Source organism: Pimephales promelas, chromosome 21 (assembly GCF_988280905.1).
Source record: "Pimephales promelas chromosome 21, fPimPro1.hap1.1, whole genome shotgun sequence".
NCBI lineage: Eukaryota > Metazoa > Chordata > Actinopteri > Cypriniformes > Leuciscidae > Pimephales > Pimephales promelas.
The window spans coordinates 21232796-21249829 of record NC_142789.1 but is presented as its reverse complement, the minus strand read 5'-3'; the positions used below and the strand labels follow the sequence as shown (position 1 = coordinate 21249829).

General features: G+C 41.7%; 3 protein-coding genes and 1 pseudogene across 4 annotated transcripts; all 4 read right to left on the bottom strand.

The window, feature by feature from the left end:
• Positions 1-3785: 3785 nt before the first annotated feature.
• LOC148970461 (uncharacterized) lies at positions 3786-5247 on the bottom strand. The gene is made up of 2 exons (XM_089125004.1): positions 5244-5247; positions 3786-5137 (listed from the first exon to the last, which is right to left on the bottom strand). The coding sequence occupies exons 1-2, from the start codon at positions 5245-5247 to the stop codon at positions 3927-3929; spliced, it is 1215 nt and encodes a 404-aa protein (XP_088981130.1). The 3' UTR covers positions 3786-3926.
• Positions 5248-6979: 1732 nt separating this feature from the next.
• Positions 6980-9093, bottom strand: LOC148970460 (uncharacterized). The gene is made up of 2 exons (XM_089125032.1): positions 8936-9093; positions 6980-8749 (listed from the first exon to the last, which is right to left on the bottom strand). The coding sequence occupies exons 1-2, from the start codon at positions 8991-8993 to the stop codon at positions 7104-7106; spliced, it is 1704 nt and encodes a 567-aa protein (XP_088981158.1). The 5' UTR covers positions 8994-9093; the 3' UTR covers positions 6980-7103.
• A 1488-nt stretch (positions 9094-10581) lies between these two features.
• Positions 10582-12367, bottom strand: LOC148970459 (uncharacterized; annotated as a pseudogene). Its single transcript, XR_016148563.1, has 2 exons — positions 12219-12367; positions 10582-12032 (listed from the first exon to the last, which is right to left on the bottom strand). The product of XR_016148563.1 is annotated as an uncharacterized LOC148970459 (transcript).
• Positions 12368-13854: 1487 nt separating this feature from the next.
• Positions 13855-15923, bottom strand: LOC148970458 (uncharacterized). The gene is made up of 2 exons (XM_089125131.1): positions 15766-15923; positions 13855-15579 (listed from the first exon to the last, which is right to left on the bottom strand). Exons 1-2 carry the CDS (start codon positions 15821-15823, stop codon positions 13979-13981), a joined length of 1659 nt encoding a protein of 552 aa, XP_088981257.1. The 5' UTR covers positions 15824-15923; the 3' UTR covers positions 13855-13978.
• Between the last annotated feature and the right edge of the window lie 1111 nt (positions 15924-17034).

Genomic DNA, 17034 nt, shown 5'->3' with positions numbered 1-17034 from the left:
GGTCTCTCTCTTTCTCTCTCTCTCTCTCTCTGCCTCACCTTAAAAACGGGTTTGATGAGTCATTCAAATGCACATTTTTCCCAATTCGTCTTTGTGCACAGAAGCCAGAAATAAAGTCCTTGAGACTTAGTGACTTGCTTTAATAAATGAATGTTAAATGGTGTATTTAGCAGAATTGTTTTTCAGTTTTCATGCATATGCATCCACTTAGAAAATGGCTAATAAAGTAAATAACTGCACAACATGAACAGTTTTACATTTATTGTGGACAGGAAATACATTCTTCCTCAATCAACACAATTGACAACAGAAACAAAGTCGTTGCCTTATTAAAGGAATATTTCATGCAACAAAACAAGAAACTTCTGTCATTTTTTACTCACCGAATTGTTGCAGACCCATGCTGTTATTTTATTATTTTTTGATGAATCTTTGCACAGCTCTATTGCCCTCCGCTGACACAAGACAATGTTTTTTTTTTTTCATTTATTTTAACATTCCAGCAAAAAATGATTCAGCTTAAGCAAAGTCTGCTTCTAATAATTGATTATCTTTTGATTTCTAACTAGAGCGTTTGTCAGAGTAGGATGAATGTAAAACATCTGTTCCACTCTGTTTTGTAATTTCTCAGATGGCTTGCTGGAAGCAAGCAGACAATTCACCTGGTCTCTGATACCTGGTTGATCAGTTTCCATGACGACAGTCAACGAGAGATGACAGCAACTGTCTACGTTATCATCTGCGTGGTTCTTACAGTGGTTTTGTGCTCCTTTGTTGACTTCCTGATGTGGACAATCAGTAGTTCAGTGCGCCGCTGCTACATGTGCTCATGTTCTTTTCTGAGAGACTGCTGCTGCTGAATACCAATCTTTGACGACTCTAACGATGGAATATTGCTAAAAGTTGACCAAATAATAATAATAATAATAAACTTTATTTTCTATAGTGCCTTTCAAAGTAGCATCTCAGCACTTCACAACAATAAGATCCAATAAAACACACAATGCATTACTGAAAATGAAAAAAATACCAAATAAAAGCAATATCAAAAGTTCAACAAGCAAATAGAAAAATAAAATAATGTCAAAATAATCTGATAAAAGCTACTCTAAAGATACTTTATGGGACGAATTTAAAGGGATACTCCACTTTTTTGGAAATAGGCTCATTTTACAACTCCCCCTGTTGAGTTTTACCGTTTTTGAATCCATTCAGCCGATCTTCGGTTCTGGCGGTACCACTTTTAGCATAGCTTAGCATTCATCATTGAAGTGCACAAGACCATTAGCATGTCTCCCAAAAAAATTACCAAAGTGTTGCGATATTTTTCCAATTTAAAACTTGACTCTTCTATAGTTACATCGTGCACTAAGACAGAGGGAAGATGTAAAGTTGCGATTTTCTAGGCTGATATGCAGGGAACTATACTCTCATTCCTGCGTAATAATTAGGAAACTTCACTGTCGTACCATGAGTGCAGAAGGCGCGATGACTACAAAAATTTAGTCCCCGTCACGTTGGAAGCTGGGCACTATTTTCAGGCGCTGCGCGTCATAACATTACGCCTGCTGCACTCATGGTACGACAGTGAAGTTTCCTGATTATTACGCAGGAATGAGAGTATAGTTCCCAGTCATATCAGCCTAGAAAATCGCAACTTTACATTTTCCGTCTGTCTTAGTGCACGATGTAACTATGGAAGAGTCAAGTTGTAAATAGGAAAAATATCGAAACACTTTGGTAATTGTTTTGGGAGAAATGCTAATGGTCTTGTGATTTTCAATGATGTATGCTAAGCTATGCTAAAAGTGGCACCGCCTGAACCGGAGATCGGCTGAATGGATCTCTGGGGGAGTTGTAAAATGAACCTATTTCCAAAAAAAGTGGAGTATCCCTTTATTGTGGATGTGGCTCATTTAAAAAAAAACAGTAGGGAATAACTCCCAAACAGAGGGCTGGAGCAATTCATCTAGGAGGCGACATCAACATCAAAGGTTGCCATCGGTGCATTGCATGGAATATGAATCCTTTGTTCTCCAGGTTCTGTCTGGAAGGTCTTTGTGACGGAGTTGTATGATGAATGGCTCGGTTTAAAATGTACTGTAGGGTTTGAATTCGCCTTCGCTTGGAGTAAGATAAAGGAATGTCTTCCCGTAGTGCCGTGGAATATGATGGCACTGGTGTGAGAATCATCCTGTAGCCTCAGACTCTAGATAAGATCATTGTACTCCACAATCTGACAGCTCAAAGAGTCAAATATCAGATAACTACAGTATATCTGATTGTCATTCTAGAAGGGCTTGTCAGGATAAAACTATACCATTTCAGCACAGCCGGTTGTAGTTCCTGAAAATAGTGTTAGTTAGTTTTATCCCTGCAGCAAAACGTAAAAAAATAAACCAGTAACTTTAGGTTTTGTTTGGTGGGTTAACACAAGTACAATAATACTCAGAATACACAAACAAAGGTGCTAACGTGAAGGTGCTAATTATTTTAGACCATTAATTATTTTCTGTACTTTATTACCCATGCATGCACTGAATTTGGCTATGCTAAATATATTATTTTGAAAATTTTATGAAAGTCTCATTTGGGTATCAGTTTCATGTATAAATTGAGGATACTATGTCAAATATGCTAGTTTTAAATATGTTACCCGTATACATAATTAAAAGCTGAAATTTGCATTTTCATCAAATTCTGGAGCAGGGAAGCTATCCTCAATGGGCTTGACCTCATCTTTAAGTAAAAGTACTGTCTCTCTGCCGAGCGAAGGAACTCTTTGATTTATGTTGAGCAATAGTAAACTGGATCATGAGATTTTAGATATAAGCTCAGTTATCCTCCCCAAGGTCAACAGTGACAGCATGATCCTTAAGTAAACATAGTAAAGAGCAGGTGGGATTTGCCATGCTTTTTTTGCTTTTTTTTTTTTCCACCACAGACATTGAGGGGTCATTTCACTTTTATTTATATAGCGCTTTTAACAATACAGATGGTTTCAAAGCATCTTTACAGGATATTAATGCAACAAAGATATTTTGGGCTTTAAAGCAGCTCTAGAAGAAAGTCAGTGTCCAGTTTAAACAAGCTCAGGATTTGTTTATTTACATTGCTATAATGTTAGTTAATTTAAGGGTGATTTACCTGACTTTATGCGTACCGGCCATTCATTTACACTACAATTTTTTGATGGCCTGAGAATGCAAACTTTAAAAAAGGATTCAAAGTGCACGTTTTTGAAAACGATACAATTATCACCATGTAAAGTTCAAAAACCTGATTCTGAACCGGAGCCCGAGGTGTCCTGACTGAAGGTGGTGTTCTCAAACCGGACCCCTCAGGAGTATCCTGCTGAATTCTCTCTGGAGGTGGACAAACCTGGAAGCACTATGAAACACATTCATTTCAATAGCTTGCACCGTGCAAGGACATTTTGTTGCTTCGTCGAAAACATTTGCACAGAGCAAATTAACCGATCTACTTTTCCATGTTAATAACAGGATTAAAATGAAAAGTGTAATTAATTTCGAGTTCACTAACAATGCGATTAAATATATTTTAGTTGTTTGATAGCTCTAATATAAACCTCAATGTCTAAAAGAAATAAGCATTTAAATAGAAAAAAATATATAGAAAAACCATAGTGCTACAGAATTGCCATAATATAGCAAAGTAAATTAAACTGGAAAGAATCAAGTGTTCACAAAAACAAACAAAAAAACTACAAACTAACCCAAGTGGCTATAAAAGCCCATTAACAAGAGTAAACAAACAACAAACCATTCAGAGACTTAAAATTTTATTACACAGAATATTGGCTTATTTTAACAGTTAAATAGAAAGTGCCAAAATAGTACCAGACCCCCAAGAAGTGGGACTTGAAGCTGTTAACAGAACTAGACCCCCTCAGCATAGTCCTGGCTTTAGTTCACAGAACCACCAGACCCCTCAGCATCATCCAGGCTGAAGTGGTCCACAGAACCGGACCCCTCAGCATCGTCCAGGCTGAAGGTGGCGTTGACAGAACCAGACCCCTCAGAATCGTCCTGGCTGAAGGTGACGTTCACAGAACCGGACCCCTCAGTATCGTCCTGGCTGAAGGTGGCGTTCACAGAACCGGACCCCTCAGCATCATCCTGGCTGAAGGTGACGTTCACAGAACCGGACCCCTCAGAATCGTCCTGGCTGAAGGTGGCGTTCACAGAACCGGACCCCTCAGAATCGTCCTGGCTGAAGGTGACGTTCACAGAACCGGACCCCTCAGTATCATCCTGGCTGAAGGTGGCGTTCACAGAACCGGACCCCTCAGCATCATCCTGGCTGAAGGTGGCATTCACAGAAACAGACCCCTCAGTATCGTCCTGGCTGAAGGTGGCGTTCACAGAACCGGACCCCTCAGTATCGTCCTGGCTGAAGGTGGCGTTCACAGAACCGGACCCCTCAGTATCGTCCTGGCTGAAGGTGGCGTTCACAGAACCAGACCCCTCAGTATCATCCTGGCTGAAGGTGACGTTCACAGAACCGGACCCCTCAGTATCGTCCTGGCTGAAGGTGGCGTTCACAGAACCGGACCCCTCAGTATCATCCTGGCTGAAGGTGGCGTTCACAGAACCGGACCCCTCAGTATCATCCTGGCTGAAGGTGGCGTTCACAGAACCGGACCCCTCAGTATCGTCCTGGCTGAAGGTGGCGTTCACAGAACCGGACCCCTCAGAATCATCCTGGCTGAAGGTGGCGTTCACAGAACCGGACCCCTCAGTATCATCCTGGCTGAAGGTGGCGTTCACAGAACCGGACCCCTCAGTATCATCCTGGCTGAAGGTGGCGTTCACAGAACCGGACCCCTCAGTATCGTCCTGGCTGAAGGTGGCGTTCACAGAACCAGACCCCTCAGAATCATCCTGGCTGAAGGTGGCGTTCACAGAACCGGACCCCTCAGTATCGTCCTGGCTGAAGGTGGCGTTCACAGAACCGGACCCCTCAGTATCATCCTGGCTGAAGGTGGCGTTCACAGAACCGGACCCCTCAGTATCGTCCTGGCTGAAGGTGGCGTTGACAGAACCGGACCCCTCAGAATCATCCTGGCTGAAGGTGGTATTGACAGAAGGAGCACAGGATACACCGACCAGATTGTCTACAGGGAGAGACAGAAACAGTTTGATAATCAAGTTGGTTAATAAACTCACATTACTTTAGTACAACAACATATTAGATTAAGAAACACAAAGAAGTCCAAGGACCCATGTTTAACTGTGGAACTGAATACTGAGAAACACTTTTAAATAAAACACAGACATCTAAACAGAAAAATGTAACTCACCATGCCATACCAATTGATGATAAAGAACCACCAAAACAGTCTTCAATCAAACCCATTCTATAAACCACAATCTAAGCCACTGAATAAAACAAGCAACCATGCAAGATAAAGTTTCATACAAACCAGGACTTTTAAAGCCAAACAGAAAACCATTTGTTGCACCTGGATGACTCGTTAACTCATTATTGAAGTAAATCTGCTAATTAATGAGATTCATAATTAATTAATCACATAGCACACAAGCTGACGTTATATCCAGAACTACAGTTTCAGACCTCGTTAGACAGTAAAATATACCTTAGAAAAAAAAAATCTGTTGTGCATCTTGAAACAAATCATTGTCACTGACATTTTGAGATATATTAGTGCATGTTGCTTTCATGAAGTCATACTCCTGATACAAAATAACGAAAAATAGATAATTTCGATTAGGCAGCTACTTCAAGTTTATGTAAATTAATAATTCTGTCTGAATTCTGCTTAACATTACATCCATTTAACAGTATAATTTGTATAGCTGTTATACAAGTTGCTTTCAGTTATGAAAAAAAAAAAACTTAAACAGGTATTTTATATTGGGACAGGTACATGTAACTTGATATAGAAGTGTAGAAGATATTTTTGACTGTTTTTCACACACACAGAACTAAACAACTTTTTTAAAATTAAGACATGAATTACACAGACTACTTATGGATCATTATCATTTAATTTGTTTTTTGGTGACTGACAGTTACAGTTAAAACGTCCCCTCCACCGGCCTTGTATTTTATGTACGAAAACACAAGACTTTAAGAGAAGTATCACGGGAAGTAAATTATGAATGTTGGAAAAGTTTTCCTTCAAACAGATTCTGTAAGGCAGTATGTCCCTCCAAAACTCTCCTTCCCACCATCACCCTCAGACAGAAGAAACCTGTTGAAGTGCTCAAACCATTAACATTATTTCTAAATATCTCTTCTCAAGGGCTTATTGTTTTTATTTGGAGCATCTTTGATAAATTCAATTTTTTTAATTCACAAATCAACTTTGTCTAACATGTTTTAACATTAAATTGAGAAAATATCAGTTTTTCCATATGATTTTTACTGTACCACAGTGGAATTGCAGTAATTTCCCCATTGAGATGTTTTATAAATAATAATATCAACAATATGATTGCAGTTATAAGTCTTAACTGTATTAATTAACTTTACATATAAAGTCTTTTCAGAAAATGAATACGGCAGTATATTATGGAAAAAGCCAAATGAAGAGTGCAGAGCTCTTCCGTGATGAGTGAGGATGAGTTAACCAAATTATTGGGATCTATTGGCTTGCATAAATGGCAAGTATAAAAGAAAGATTCTAAATATATATATATATATATATATATATATATATATAATAAGTCAAAATTTTATAGAACTATTTTTTTGTGGTACAGCGTTGCCATAAAATAGCAACGTTCCCCTAAATGGATTTAAACAAAGATATTGCAGTCAATGTCCTATTAGTCTTCAAATAAATTAAACTAGAAAGTGTTCACAGCAAAAGATTTGTTGGGAAAAACCTGACTTCAAAAGACAAGTCACCAGTTCCCAGATGTTAAAATCACTACAAACTAACCCAAGTGACTGTTAAAACCGATTAACAAAGTAGAAGTCACAAAAAATAAACCATTCAGAGACTTAAAATTTTATTTTGTTACACAGAATCTTGGCTTAGGTTAAAAGTTAAATAGAAAGTGCCAAAATAGAACCAGACCCCCAAGAAGAGGGACTTGAAGCTGTTGACAGAACTAGACCCCCTCAGCATAGGCCTGGCTGAAGTTGTCCACAGAACCGGACCCCTCAGCATCATCCAGGCTGAAGGTGGCATTGACAGAGCCGAACTCATCATCATTGTCCTGGCTGAAGGTGGCGTTCACGGACACGGACCCCTTAGTATCGTTCTGGCTGAAGGTGACGTTCACGGACACGGACCCCTCAGTATAGTCCTGACTGAAGGTGGCGTTCACAGAACCGAACCCCTTGGTATCGTCCTGGCTGAAGGTGGCGTTCACAGAACCGGACCCCTCGGTATCGTCCTGGCTGAAGGTGGCGTTCACAGAACCGGACCCCTCAGTATCGTCCTGGCTGAAGGTGGCGTTCACAGAACCGGACCCCTCAGTATCGTCCTGGCTGAAGGTAGCGTTCACAGAACCGGACCCCTCAGTATCATCCTGGCTGAAGGTGGCATTGACAGAACCAGACCCCTCAGTATAGTCTTGGCTGAAGGTGGCGTTCACAGAACCGGACCCCTCAGTATCGTCCTGGCTGAAGGTGGCGTTCACAGAACCGGACCCCTCAGTATCGTCCTGGCTGAAGGTGGCATTGACAGAACCGGACCCCTCAGAATCATCCTGGCTGAAGGTGGCGTTCACAGAACCGGACCCCTCAGTATCGTCCTGGCTGAAGGTGGCGTTCACAGAACCGGACCCCTCAGTATCGTCCTGGTTGAAGGTGGCGTTGACAGAACCGGACCCCTCAGCATCATCCTGGCTGAAGGTGGCGTTCACAGAACCGGACCCCTCAGTATCGTCCTGGCTGAAGGTGGCGTTCTCAGAACCGGACCCCTCAGTATCGTCCTGGCTGAAGGTGGCGTTCACAGAACCGGACCCCTCAGTATCGTCCTGGCTGAAGGTGGCATTGACAGAACCGGACCCCTCGGTATCGTCCTGGCTGAAGGTGGCGTTCACAGAACCGGACCCCTCAGTATCGTCCTGGCTGAAGGTGGCGTTCACAGAACCGGACCCCTCAGTATCGTCCTGGCTGAAGGTGGCGTTCACAGAACCGGACCCCTCAGTATCGTCCTGGCTGAAGGTGGCATTGACAGAACCGGACCCCTCGGTATCGTCCTGGCTGAAGGTGGCGTTCACAGAACCGGACCCCTCAGTATCGTCCTGGCTGAAGGTGGCGTTCTCAGAACCGGACCCCTCAGTATCGTCCTGGCTGAAGGTGGCGTTGACAGAACCGGACCCCTCAGCATCATCCTGGCTGAAGGTGGCGTTCACAGAACCGGACCCCTCAGTATCGTCCTGGCTGAAGGTGGCGTTCTCAGAACCGGACCCCTCAGTATCGTCCTGGCTGAAGGTGGCGTTCACAGAACCGGACCCCTCAGTATCGTCCTGGCTGAAGGTGGCGTTCTCAGAACCGGACCCTTCAGTATCGTCCTGGCTGAAGGTGGCGTTCACAGAACCGGACCCCTCAGTATCGTCCTGGCTGAAGGTGGCGTTCACAGAACCGGACCCCTCAGTATCGTCCTGGCTGAAGGTGGCATTGACAGAACCGGACCCCTCAGTATCGTCCTGGCTGAAGGTGGCGTTCACAGAACCGGACCCCTCAGAATCATCCTGGCTGAAGGTGGTATTGACAGAAGGAGCACAGGATACACCGACCAGATTGTCTACAGGGAGAGACAGAAACAGTTTGATAATCAAGTTGGTTAATAAACTCACATTACTTTAGTACAACAACATATTAGATTAAGAAACACAAAAAGGTCCAAGGACCCATGTTTAACTGTGGAACTGAATACTGAGAAACACTTTTAAATAAAACACAGACATCTAAACAGAAAAATGTAACTCACCATGCCATACCAATTGATGATAAAGAACCACCAAAACAGTCACTTCAATCAAACCCATTCTATAAACCACAATCTAAGCCACTGAATAAAACAAGCAACCATGCAAGATAAAGTTTCATACAAACCAGGACTTTTAAAGCCAAACAGAAAACCATTTGTTGCACCTGGATGACTCTTTAACTCATTATTGGAGTAAATCTGCTAATTAATGAGATTCATAATTAATTAATCACATAGCACACAAGCTGACGTTATATCCTACAGAACTACAGTTTCAGACCTCGTTAGACAGTAAAATATACCTTAGAAAAAAAAATCTGTTGTGCATCTTGAAACAAATCATTGTCACTGACATTTTGAGATATATTAGTGCATGTTGCTTTCATGAAGTCATACTCCTGATACAAAATAACGAAAAATAGATAATTTCGATTAGGCAGCTACTTCAAGTTTATGTAAATTAATAATTCTGTCTGAATTCTACTTAACATTACATCCATTTAACAGTATAATTTGTATAGCTGTTATACAAGTTGCTTTCAGTTATTAAAAAAAAAAACTTAAACAGGTATTTTATATTGGGACAGGTACATGTAACTTGATATAGAAGTGTAGAAGATATTTTTGACTGTTTTTCACACACACAGAACTAAACAACTTTTTTAAAATTAAGACATGAATTACACAGACTACTTATGGATCATTATCATTTAATTTGTTTTTTGGTGACTGACAGTTACAGTTAAAACGTCCCCTCCACCGGCCTTGTATTTCATGTACGAAAACACAAGACTTTAAGAGAAATATCATGGGAAGTAAATTATGAATGTTGGAAAAGTTTTCCTTCAAACAGATTCTGTAAGGCAGTATGTCCCTCCAAAACTCTCCTTCCCACCATCACCCTCAGACAGAAGAAACCTGTTGAAGTGCTCAAACCATTAACATTATTTCTAAATATCTCTTCTCAAGGGCTTATTGTTTTTATTTGGAGCATCTTTGATAAATTCAATTTTTTTAATTCACAAATCAACTTTGTCTAACATGTTTTAACATTAAATTGAGAAAATATCAGTTTTTCCATATGATTTTTACTGTACCACAGTGGAATTGCAGTAATTTCCCCATTGAGATGTTTTATAAATAATAATATCAACAATATGATTGCAGTTATAAGTCTTAACTGTAGTAATTAACTTTACATATAAAGTCTTTTCAGAAAATGAATACGGCAGTATATTATGGAAAAAGCCAAATGAAGAGTGCAGAGCTCTTCCGTGATGAGTGAGGACGAGTTAACCAAATTATTGCGATCTATTGGCTTGCATAAATGGCAAGTATAAAAGAAAGATTCTAAATATATATATATATATAATAAGTCAAAATTTTATAGAACTATTTTTTTGTGGTACAGCGTTGCCATAAAATAGCAACGTTCCCCTAAATAGATTTAAACAAAGATATTGCAGTCAATGTCCTATTAGTCTTCAAATAAATTAAACTAGAAAGTGTTCACAGCAAAAGATTTGTTGAGAAAAACCTGACTTCAAAAGACAAGTCACCAGTTCCCAGATGTTAAAATCACTACAAACTAACCCAAGTGACTGTTAAAACCGATTAACAAAGTAGAAGTCACAAAAAATAAACCATTCAGAGACTTAAAATTTTATTTTGTTACACAGAATCTTGGCTTAGGTTAAAAGTTAAATAGAAAGTGCCAAAATAGAACCAGACCCCCAAGAAGAGGGACTTGAAGCTGTTGACAGAACTAGACCCCCTCAGCATAGGCCTGGCTGAAGTTGTCCACAGAACCGGACCCCTCAGCATCATCCAGGCTGAAGGTGGCATTGACAGAGCCGAACTCATCATCATTGTCCTGGCTGAAGGTGGCGTTCACGGACACGGACCCCTCAGTATCGTCCTGGCTGAAGGTGGCATTGACAGAACCGGACCCCTCAGAATCATCCTGGCTGAAGGTGGCGTTCACAGAACCGGACCCCTCAGTATCGTCCTGGCTGAAGGTGGCGTTCACAGAACCGGACCCCTCAGAATCATCCTGGCTGAAGGTGGCGTTCACAGAACCGGACCCCTCAGTATCGTCCTGGCTGAAGGTGGCGTTCACAGAACCGGACCCCTCAGAATCATCCTGGCTGAAGGTGGCGTTCACAGAACCGGACCCCTCGGTATCGTCCTGGCTGAAGGTGGCGTTCACAGAACCGGACCCCTCAGTATCGTCCTGGCTGAAGGTGGCGTTCACAGAACCGGACCCCTCGGTATCGTCCTGGCTGAAGGTGGCGTTCACAGAACCGGACCCCTCAGTATCGTCCTGGCTGAAGGTGGCGTTGACAGAACCGGACCCCTCAGTGTCGTCCTGGCTGAAGGTGGCGTTCACAGAACCAGACCCCTCAGTATCGTCCTGGCTGAAGGTGGCGTTCACAGAACCGGACCCCTCAGTATCATCCTGGCTGAAGGTTGAGTTCACAGAACCGGACCCCTCAGTATCGTCCTGGCTGAAGGTGGCGTTGACAGAACCGGACCCCTCAGTATCGTCCTGGCTGAAGGTAGCGTTCACGGACACGGACCCCTCAGTATCGTCCTGGCTGAAGGTGGCGTTCACAGAACCGGACCCCTCAGTATCATCCTGGCTGAAGGTGGCATTGACCGAACCGGACCCCTCAGAATCATCCTGGCTTAAGGTGGCGTTCACAGAACCGGACCCCTCAGTATCGTCCTGGCTGAAGGTGGCGTTCACAGAACCGGACCCCTCAGTATCGTCCTGGCTGAAGGTGGCGTTCACAGAACCAGACCCCTCAGTATCATCCTGGCTGAAGGTGGCGTTCACAGAACCGGACCCCTCAGAATCAACCTTGGCTGAAGGTTGAGTTCACAGAACCGGACCCCTCAGTATCGTCCTGGCTGAAGGTGGCGTTCACAGAACCGGACCCCTCAGTATCGTCCTGGCTGAAGGTGGCATTGACAGAACCGGACCCCTCAGTATCGTCCTGGCTGAAGGTGGCGTTCACAGAACCGGACCCCTCAGAATCATCCTGGCTGAAGGTGGTATTGACAGAAGGAGCACAGGATACACCGACCAGATTGTCTACAGGGAGAGACAGAAACAGTTTGATAATCAAGTTGGTTAATAAACTCACATTACTTTAGTACAACAACATATTAGATTAAGAAACACAAAAAGGTCCAAGGACCCATGTTTAACTGTGGAACTGAATACTGAGAAACACTTTTAAATAAAACACAGACATCTAAACAGAAAAATGTAACTCACCATGCCATACCATCTGATGATAAAGAACCACCAAAACAGTCACTTCAATCAAACCCATTCTATAAACCACAATCTAAGCCACTGAATAAAACAAGCAACCATGCAAGATAAAGTTTCATACAAACCAGGACTTTTAAAGCCAAACAGAAAACCATTTGTTGCACCTGGATGACTCGTTAACTCATTATTGGAGTAAATCTGCTAATTAATGAGATTCATAATTAATTAATCACATAGCACACAAGCTGACGTTATATCCTACAGAACTACAGTTTCAGACCTCGTTAGACAGTAAAATATACCTTAGAAAAAAAAAATCTGTTGTGCATCTTGAAACAAATCATTGTCACTGACATTTTGAGATATATTAGTGCATGTTGCTTTCATGAAGTCATACTCCTGATACAAAATAACGAAAAATAGATAATTTCGATTAGGCAGCTACTTCAAGTTTATGTAAATTAATAATTCTGTCTGAATTCTGCTTAACATTACATCCATTTAACAGTATAATTTGTATAGCTGTTATACAAGTTGCTTTCAGTTATGAAAAAAAAAAAAACTTAAACAGGTATTTTATATTGGGACAGGTACATGTAACTTGATATAGAAGTGTAGAAGATATTTTTGACTGTTTTTCACACACACAGAACTAAACAACTTTTTTAAAATTAAGACATGAATTACACAGACTACTTATGGATCATTATCATTTAATTTGTTTTTTGGTGACTGACAGTTACAGTTAAAACGTCCCCTCCACCGGCCTTGTATTTTATGTACGAAAACACAAGACTTTAAGAGAAGTATCACGGGAAGTAAATTATGAATGTTGGAAAAGTTTTCCTTCAAACAGATTCTGTAAGGCAGTATGTCCCTCCAAAACTCTCCTTCCCACCATCACCCTCAGACAGAAGAAACCTGTTGAAGTGCTCAAACCATTAACATTATTTCTAAATATCTCTTGTCAAGGGCTTATTGTTTTTATTTGGAGCATCTTTGATAAATTCAATTTTTTTAATTCACAAATCAACTTTGTCTAACATGTTTTAACATTAAATTGAGAAAATATCAGTTTTTCCATATGATTTTTACTGTATCACAGTGGAATTGCAGTAATTTCCCCATTGAGATGTTTTATAAATAATAATATCAACAATATGATTGCAGTTATAAGTCTTAACTGTATTAATTAACTTTACATATAAAGTCTTTTCAGAAAATGAATACGGCAGTATATTATGGAAAAAGCCAAATGAAGAGTGCAGAGCTCTTCCGTGATGAGTGAGGATGAGTTAACCAAATTATTGGGATCTATTGGCTTGCATAAATGGCAAGTATAAAAGAAAGATTCTAAATATATATAATAAGTCAAAATTTTATAGAACTATTTTTTTGTGGTACAGCGTTGCCATAAAATAGCAACGTTCCCCTAAATAGATTTAAACAAAGATATTGCAGTCAATGTCCTATTAGTCTTCAAATAAATTAAACTAGAAAGTGTTCACAGCAAAAGATTTGTTGGGAAAAACCTGACTTCAAAAGACAAGTCACCAGTTCCCAGATGTTAAAATCACTACAAACTAACCCAAGTGACTGTTAAAACCGATTAACAAAGTAGAAGTCACAAAAAATAAACCATTCAGAGACTTAAAATTTTATTTTGTTACACAGAATCTTGGCTTAGGTTAAAAGTTAAATAGAAAGTGCCAAAATAGAACCAGACCCCCAAGAAGAGGGACTTGAAGCTGTTGACAGAACTAGACCCCCTCAGCATAGGCCTGGCTGAAGTTGTCCACAGAACCGGACCCCTCAGCATCATCCAGGCTGAAGGTGGCATTGACAGAGCCGAACTCATCATCATTGTCCTGGCTGAAGGTGGCGTTCACGGACACGGACCCCTTAGTATCGTTCTGGCTGAAGGTGACGTTCACGGACACGGACCCCTCAGTATAGTCCTGACTGAAGGTGGCGTTCACAGAACCGAACCCCTTGGTATCGTCCTGGCTGAAGGTGGCGTTCACAGAACCGGACCCCTCGGTATCGTCCTGGCTGAAGGTGGCGTTCACAGAACCGGACCCCTCAGTATCGTCCTGGCTGAAGGTGGCGTTCACAGAACCGGACCCCTCAGTATCGTCCTGGCTGAAGGTAGCGTTCACAGAACCGGACCCCTCAGTATCATCCTGGCTGAAGGTGGCATTGACAGAACCAGACCCCTCAGTATAGTCTTGGCTGAAGGTGGCGTTCACAGAACCGGACCCCTCAGTATCGTCCTGGCTGAAGGTGGCGTTCACAGAACCGGACCCCTCAGTATCGTCCTGGCTGAAGGTGGCATTGACAGAACCGGACCCCTCAGAATCATCCTGGCTGAAGGTGGCGTTCACAGAACCGGACCCCTCAGTATCGTCCTGGCTGAAGGTGGCGTTCACAGAACCGGACCCCTCAGTATCGTCCTGGTTGAAGGTGGCGTTGACAGAACCGGACCCCTCAGCATCATCCTGGCTGAAGGTGGCGTTCACAGAACCGGACCCCTCAGTATCGTCCTGGCTGAAGGTGGCGTTCTCAGAACCGGACCCCTCAGTATCGTCCTGGCTGAAGGTGGCGTTCACAGAACCGGACCCCTCAGTATCGTCCTGGCTGAAGGTGGCATTGACAGAACCGGACCCCTCGGTATCGTCCTGGCTGAAGGTGGCGTTCACAGAACCGGACCCCTCAGTATCGTCCTGGCTGAAGGTGGCGTTCACAGAACCGGATCCCTCAGTATCGTCCTGGCTGAAGGTGGCGTTCACAGAACCGGACCCCTCAGTATCGTCCTGGCTGAAGGTGGCATTGACAGAACCGGACCCCTCGGTATCGTCCTGGCTGAAGGTGGCGTTCACAGAACCGGACCCCTCAGTATCGTCCTGGCTGAAGGTGGCGTTCTCAGAACCGGACCCCTCAGTATCGTCCTGGCTGAAGGTGGCGTTGACAGAACCGGACCCCTCAGCATCATCCTGGCTGAAGGTGGCGTTCACAGAACCGGACCCCTCAGTATCGTCCTGGCTGAAGGTGGCGTTCTCAGAACCGGACCCCTCAGTATCGTCCTGGCTGAAGGTGGCGTTCACAGAACCGGACCCCTCAGTATCGTCCTGGCTGAAGGTGGCGTTCTCAGAACCGGACCCTTCAGTATCGTCCTGGCTGAAGGTGGCGTTCACAGAACCGGACCCCTCAGTATCGTCCTGGCTGAAGGTGGCATTGACAGAACCGGACCCCTCAGTATCGTCCTGGCTGAAGGTGGCGTTCACAGAACCGGACCCCTCAGAATCATCCTGGCTGAAGGTGGTATTGACAGAAGGAGCACAGGATACACCGACCAGATTGTCTACAGGGAGAGACAGAAACAGTTTGATAATCAAGTTGGTTAATAAACTCACATTACTTTAGTACAACAACATATTAGATTAAGAAACACAAAAAGGTCCAAGGACCCATGTTTAACTGTGGAACTGAATACTGAGAAACACTTTTAAATAAAACACAGACATCTAAACAGAAAAATGTAACTCACCATGCCATACCAATTGATGATAAAGAACCACCAAAACAGTCACTTCAATCAAACCCATTCTATAAACCACAATCTAAGCCACTGAATAAAACAAGCAACCATGCAAGATAAAGTTTCATACAAACCAGGACTTTTAAAGCCAAACAGAAAACCATTTGTTGCACCTGGATGACTCTTTAACTCATTATTGGAGTAAATCTGCTAATTAATGAGATTCATAATTAATTAATCACATAGCACACAAGCTGACGTTATATCCTACAGAACTACAGTTTCAGACCTCGTTAGACAGTAAAATATACCTTAGAAAAAAAAATCTGTTGTGCATCTTGAAACAAATCATTGTCACTGACATTTTGAGATATATTAGTGCATGTTGCTTTCATGAAGTCATACTCCTGATACAAAATAACGAAAAATAGATAATTTCGATTAGGCAGCTACTTCAAGTTTATGTAAATTAATAATTCTGTCTGAATTCTACTTAACATTACATCCATTTAACAGTATAATTTGTATAGCTGTTATACAAGTTGCTTTCAGTTATTAAAAAAAAAAACTTAAACAGGTATTTTATATTGGGACAGGTACATGTAACTTGATATAGAAGTGTAGAAGATATTTTTGACTGTTTTTCACACACACAGAACTAAACAACTTTTTTAAAATTAAGACATGAATTACACAGACTACTTATGGATCATTATCATTTAATTTGTTTTTTGGTGACTGACAGTTACAGTTAAAACGTCCCCTCCACCGGCCTTGTATTTCATGTACGAAAACACAAGACTTTAAGAGAAATATCATGGGAAGTAAATTATGAATGTTGGAAAAGTTTTCCTTCAAACAGATTCTGTAAGGCAGTATGTCCCTCCAAAACTCTCCTTCCCACCATCACCCTCAGACAGAAGAAACCTGTTGAAGTGCTCAAACCATTAACATTATTTCTAAATATCTCTTCTCAAGGGCTTATTGTTTTTATTTGGAGCATCTTTGATAAATTCAATTTTTTTAATTCACAAATCAACTTTGTCTAACATGTTTTAACATTAAATTGAGAAAATATCAGTTTTTCCATATGATTTTTACTGTACCACAGTGGAATTGCAGTAATTTCCCCATTGAGATGTTTTATAAATAATAATATCAACAATATGATTGCAGTTATAAGTCTTAACTGTAGTAATTAACTTTACATATAAAGTCTTTTCAGAAAATGAATACGGCAGTATATTATGGAAAAAGCCAAATGAAGAGTGCAGAGCT

What these genes read in the sequence shown, in the direction of transcription:
- LOC148970460 (XM_089125032.1), bottom strand. Translation starts at nt 8,993, where the DNA reads ATGGGTTTGATTGAAGTGACTGTTTTGGTGGTTCTTTATCATCAATTG. An exon ending in TCATCAATTGGTATGGCATG is followed by an intron (nt 8,750 to 8,935) that starts GTGAGTTACATT and finishes CTCTCCCTGTAG; the next exon opens with ACAATCTGGTCGGTGTATCC.
- LOC148970458 (XM_089125131.1), bottom strand. Translation starts at nt 15,823, where the DNA reads ATGGGTTTGATTGAAGTGACTGTTTTGGTGGTTCTTTATCATCAATTG. An exon ending in TCATCAATTGGTATGGCATG is followed by an intron (nt 15,580 to 15,765) that starts GTGAGTTACATT and finishes CTCTCCCTGTAG; the next exon opens with ACAATCTGGTCGGTGTATCC.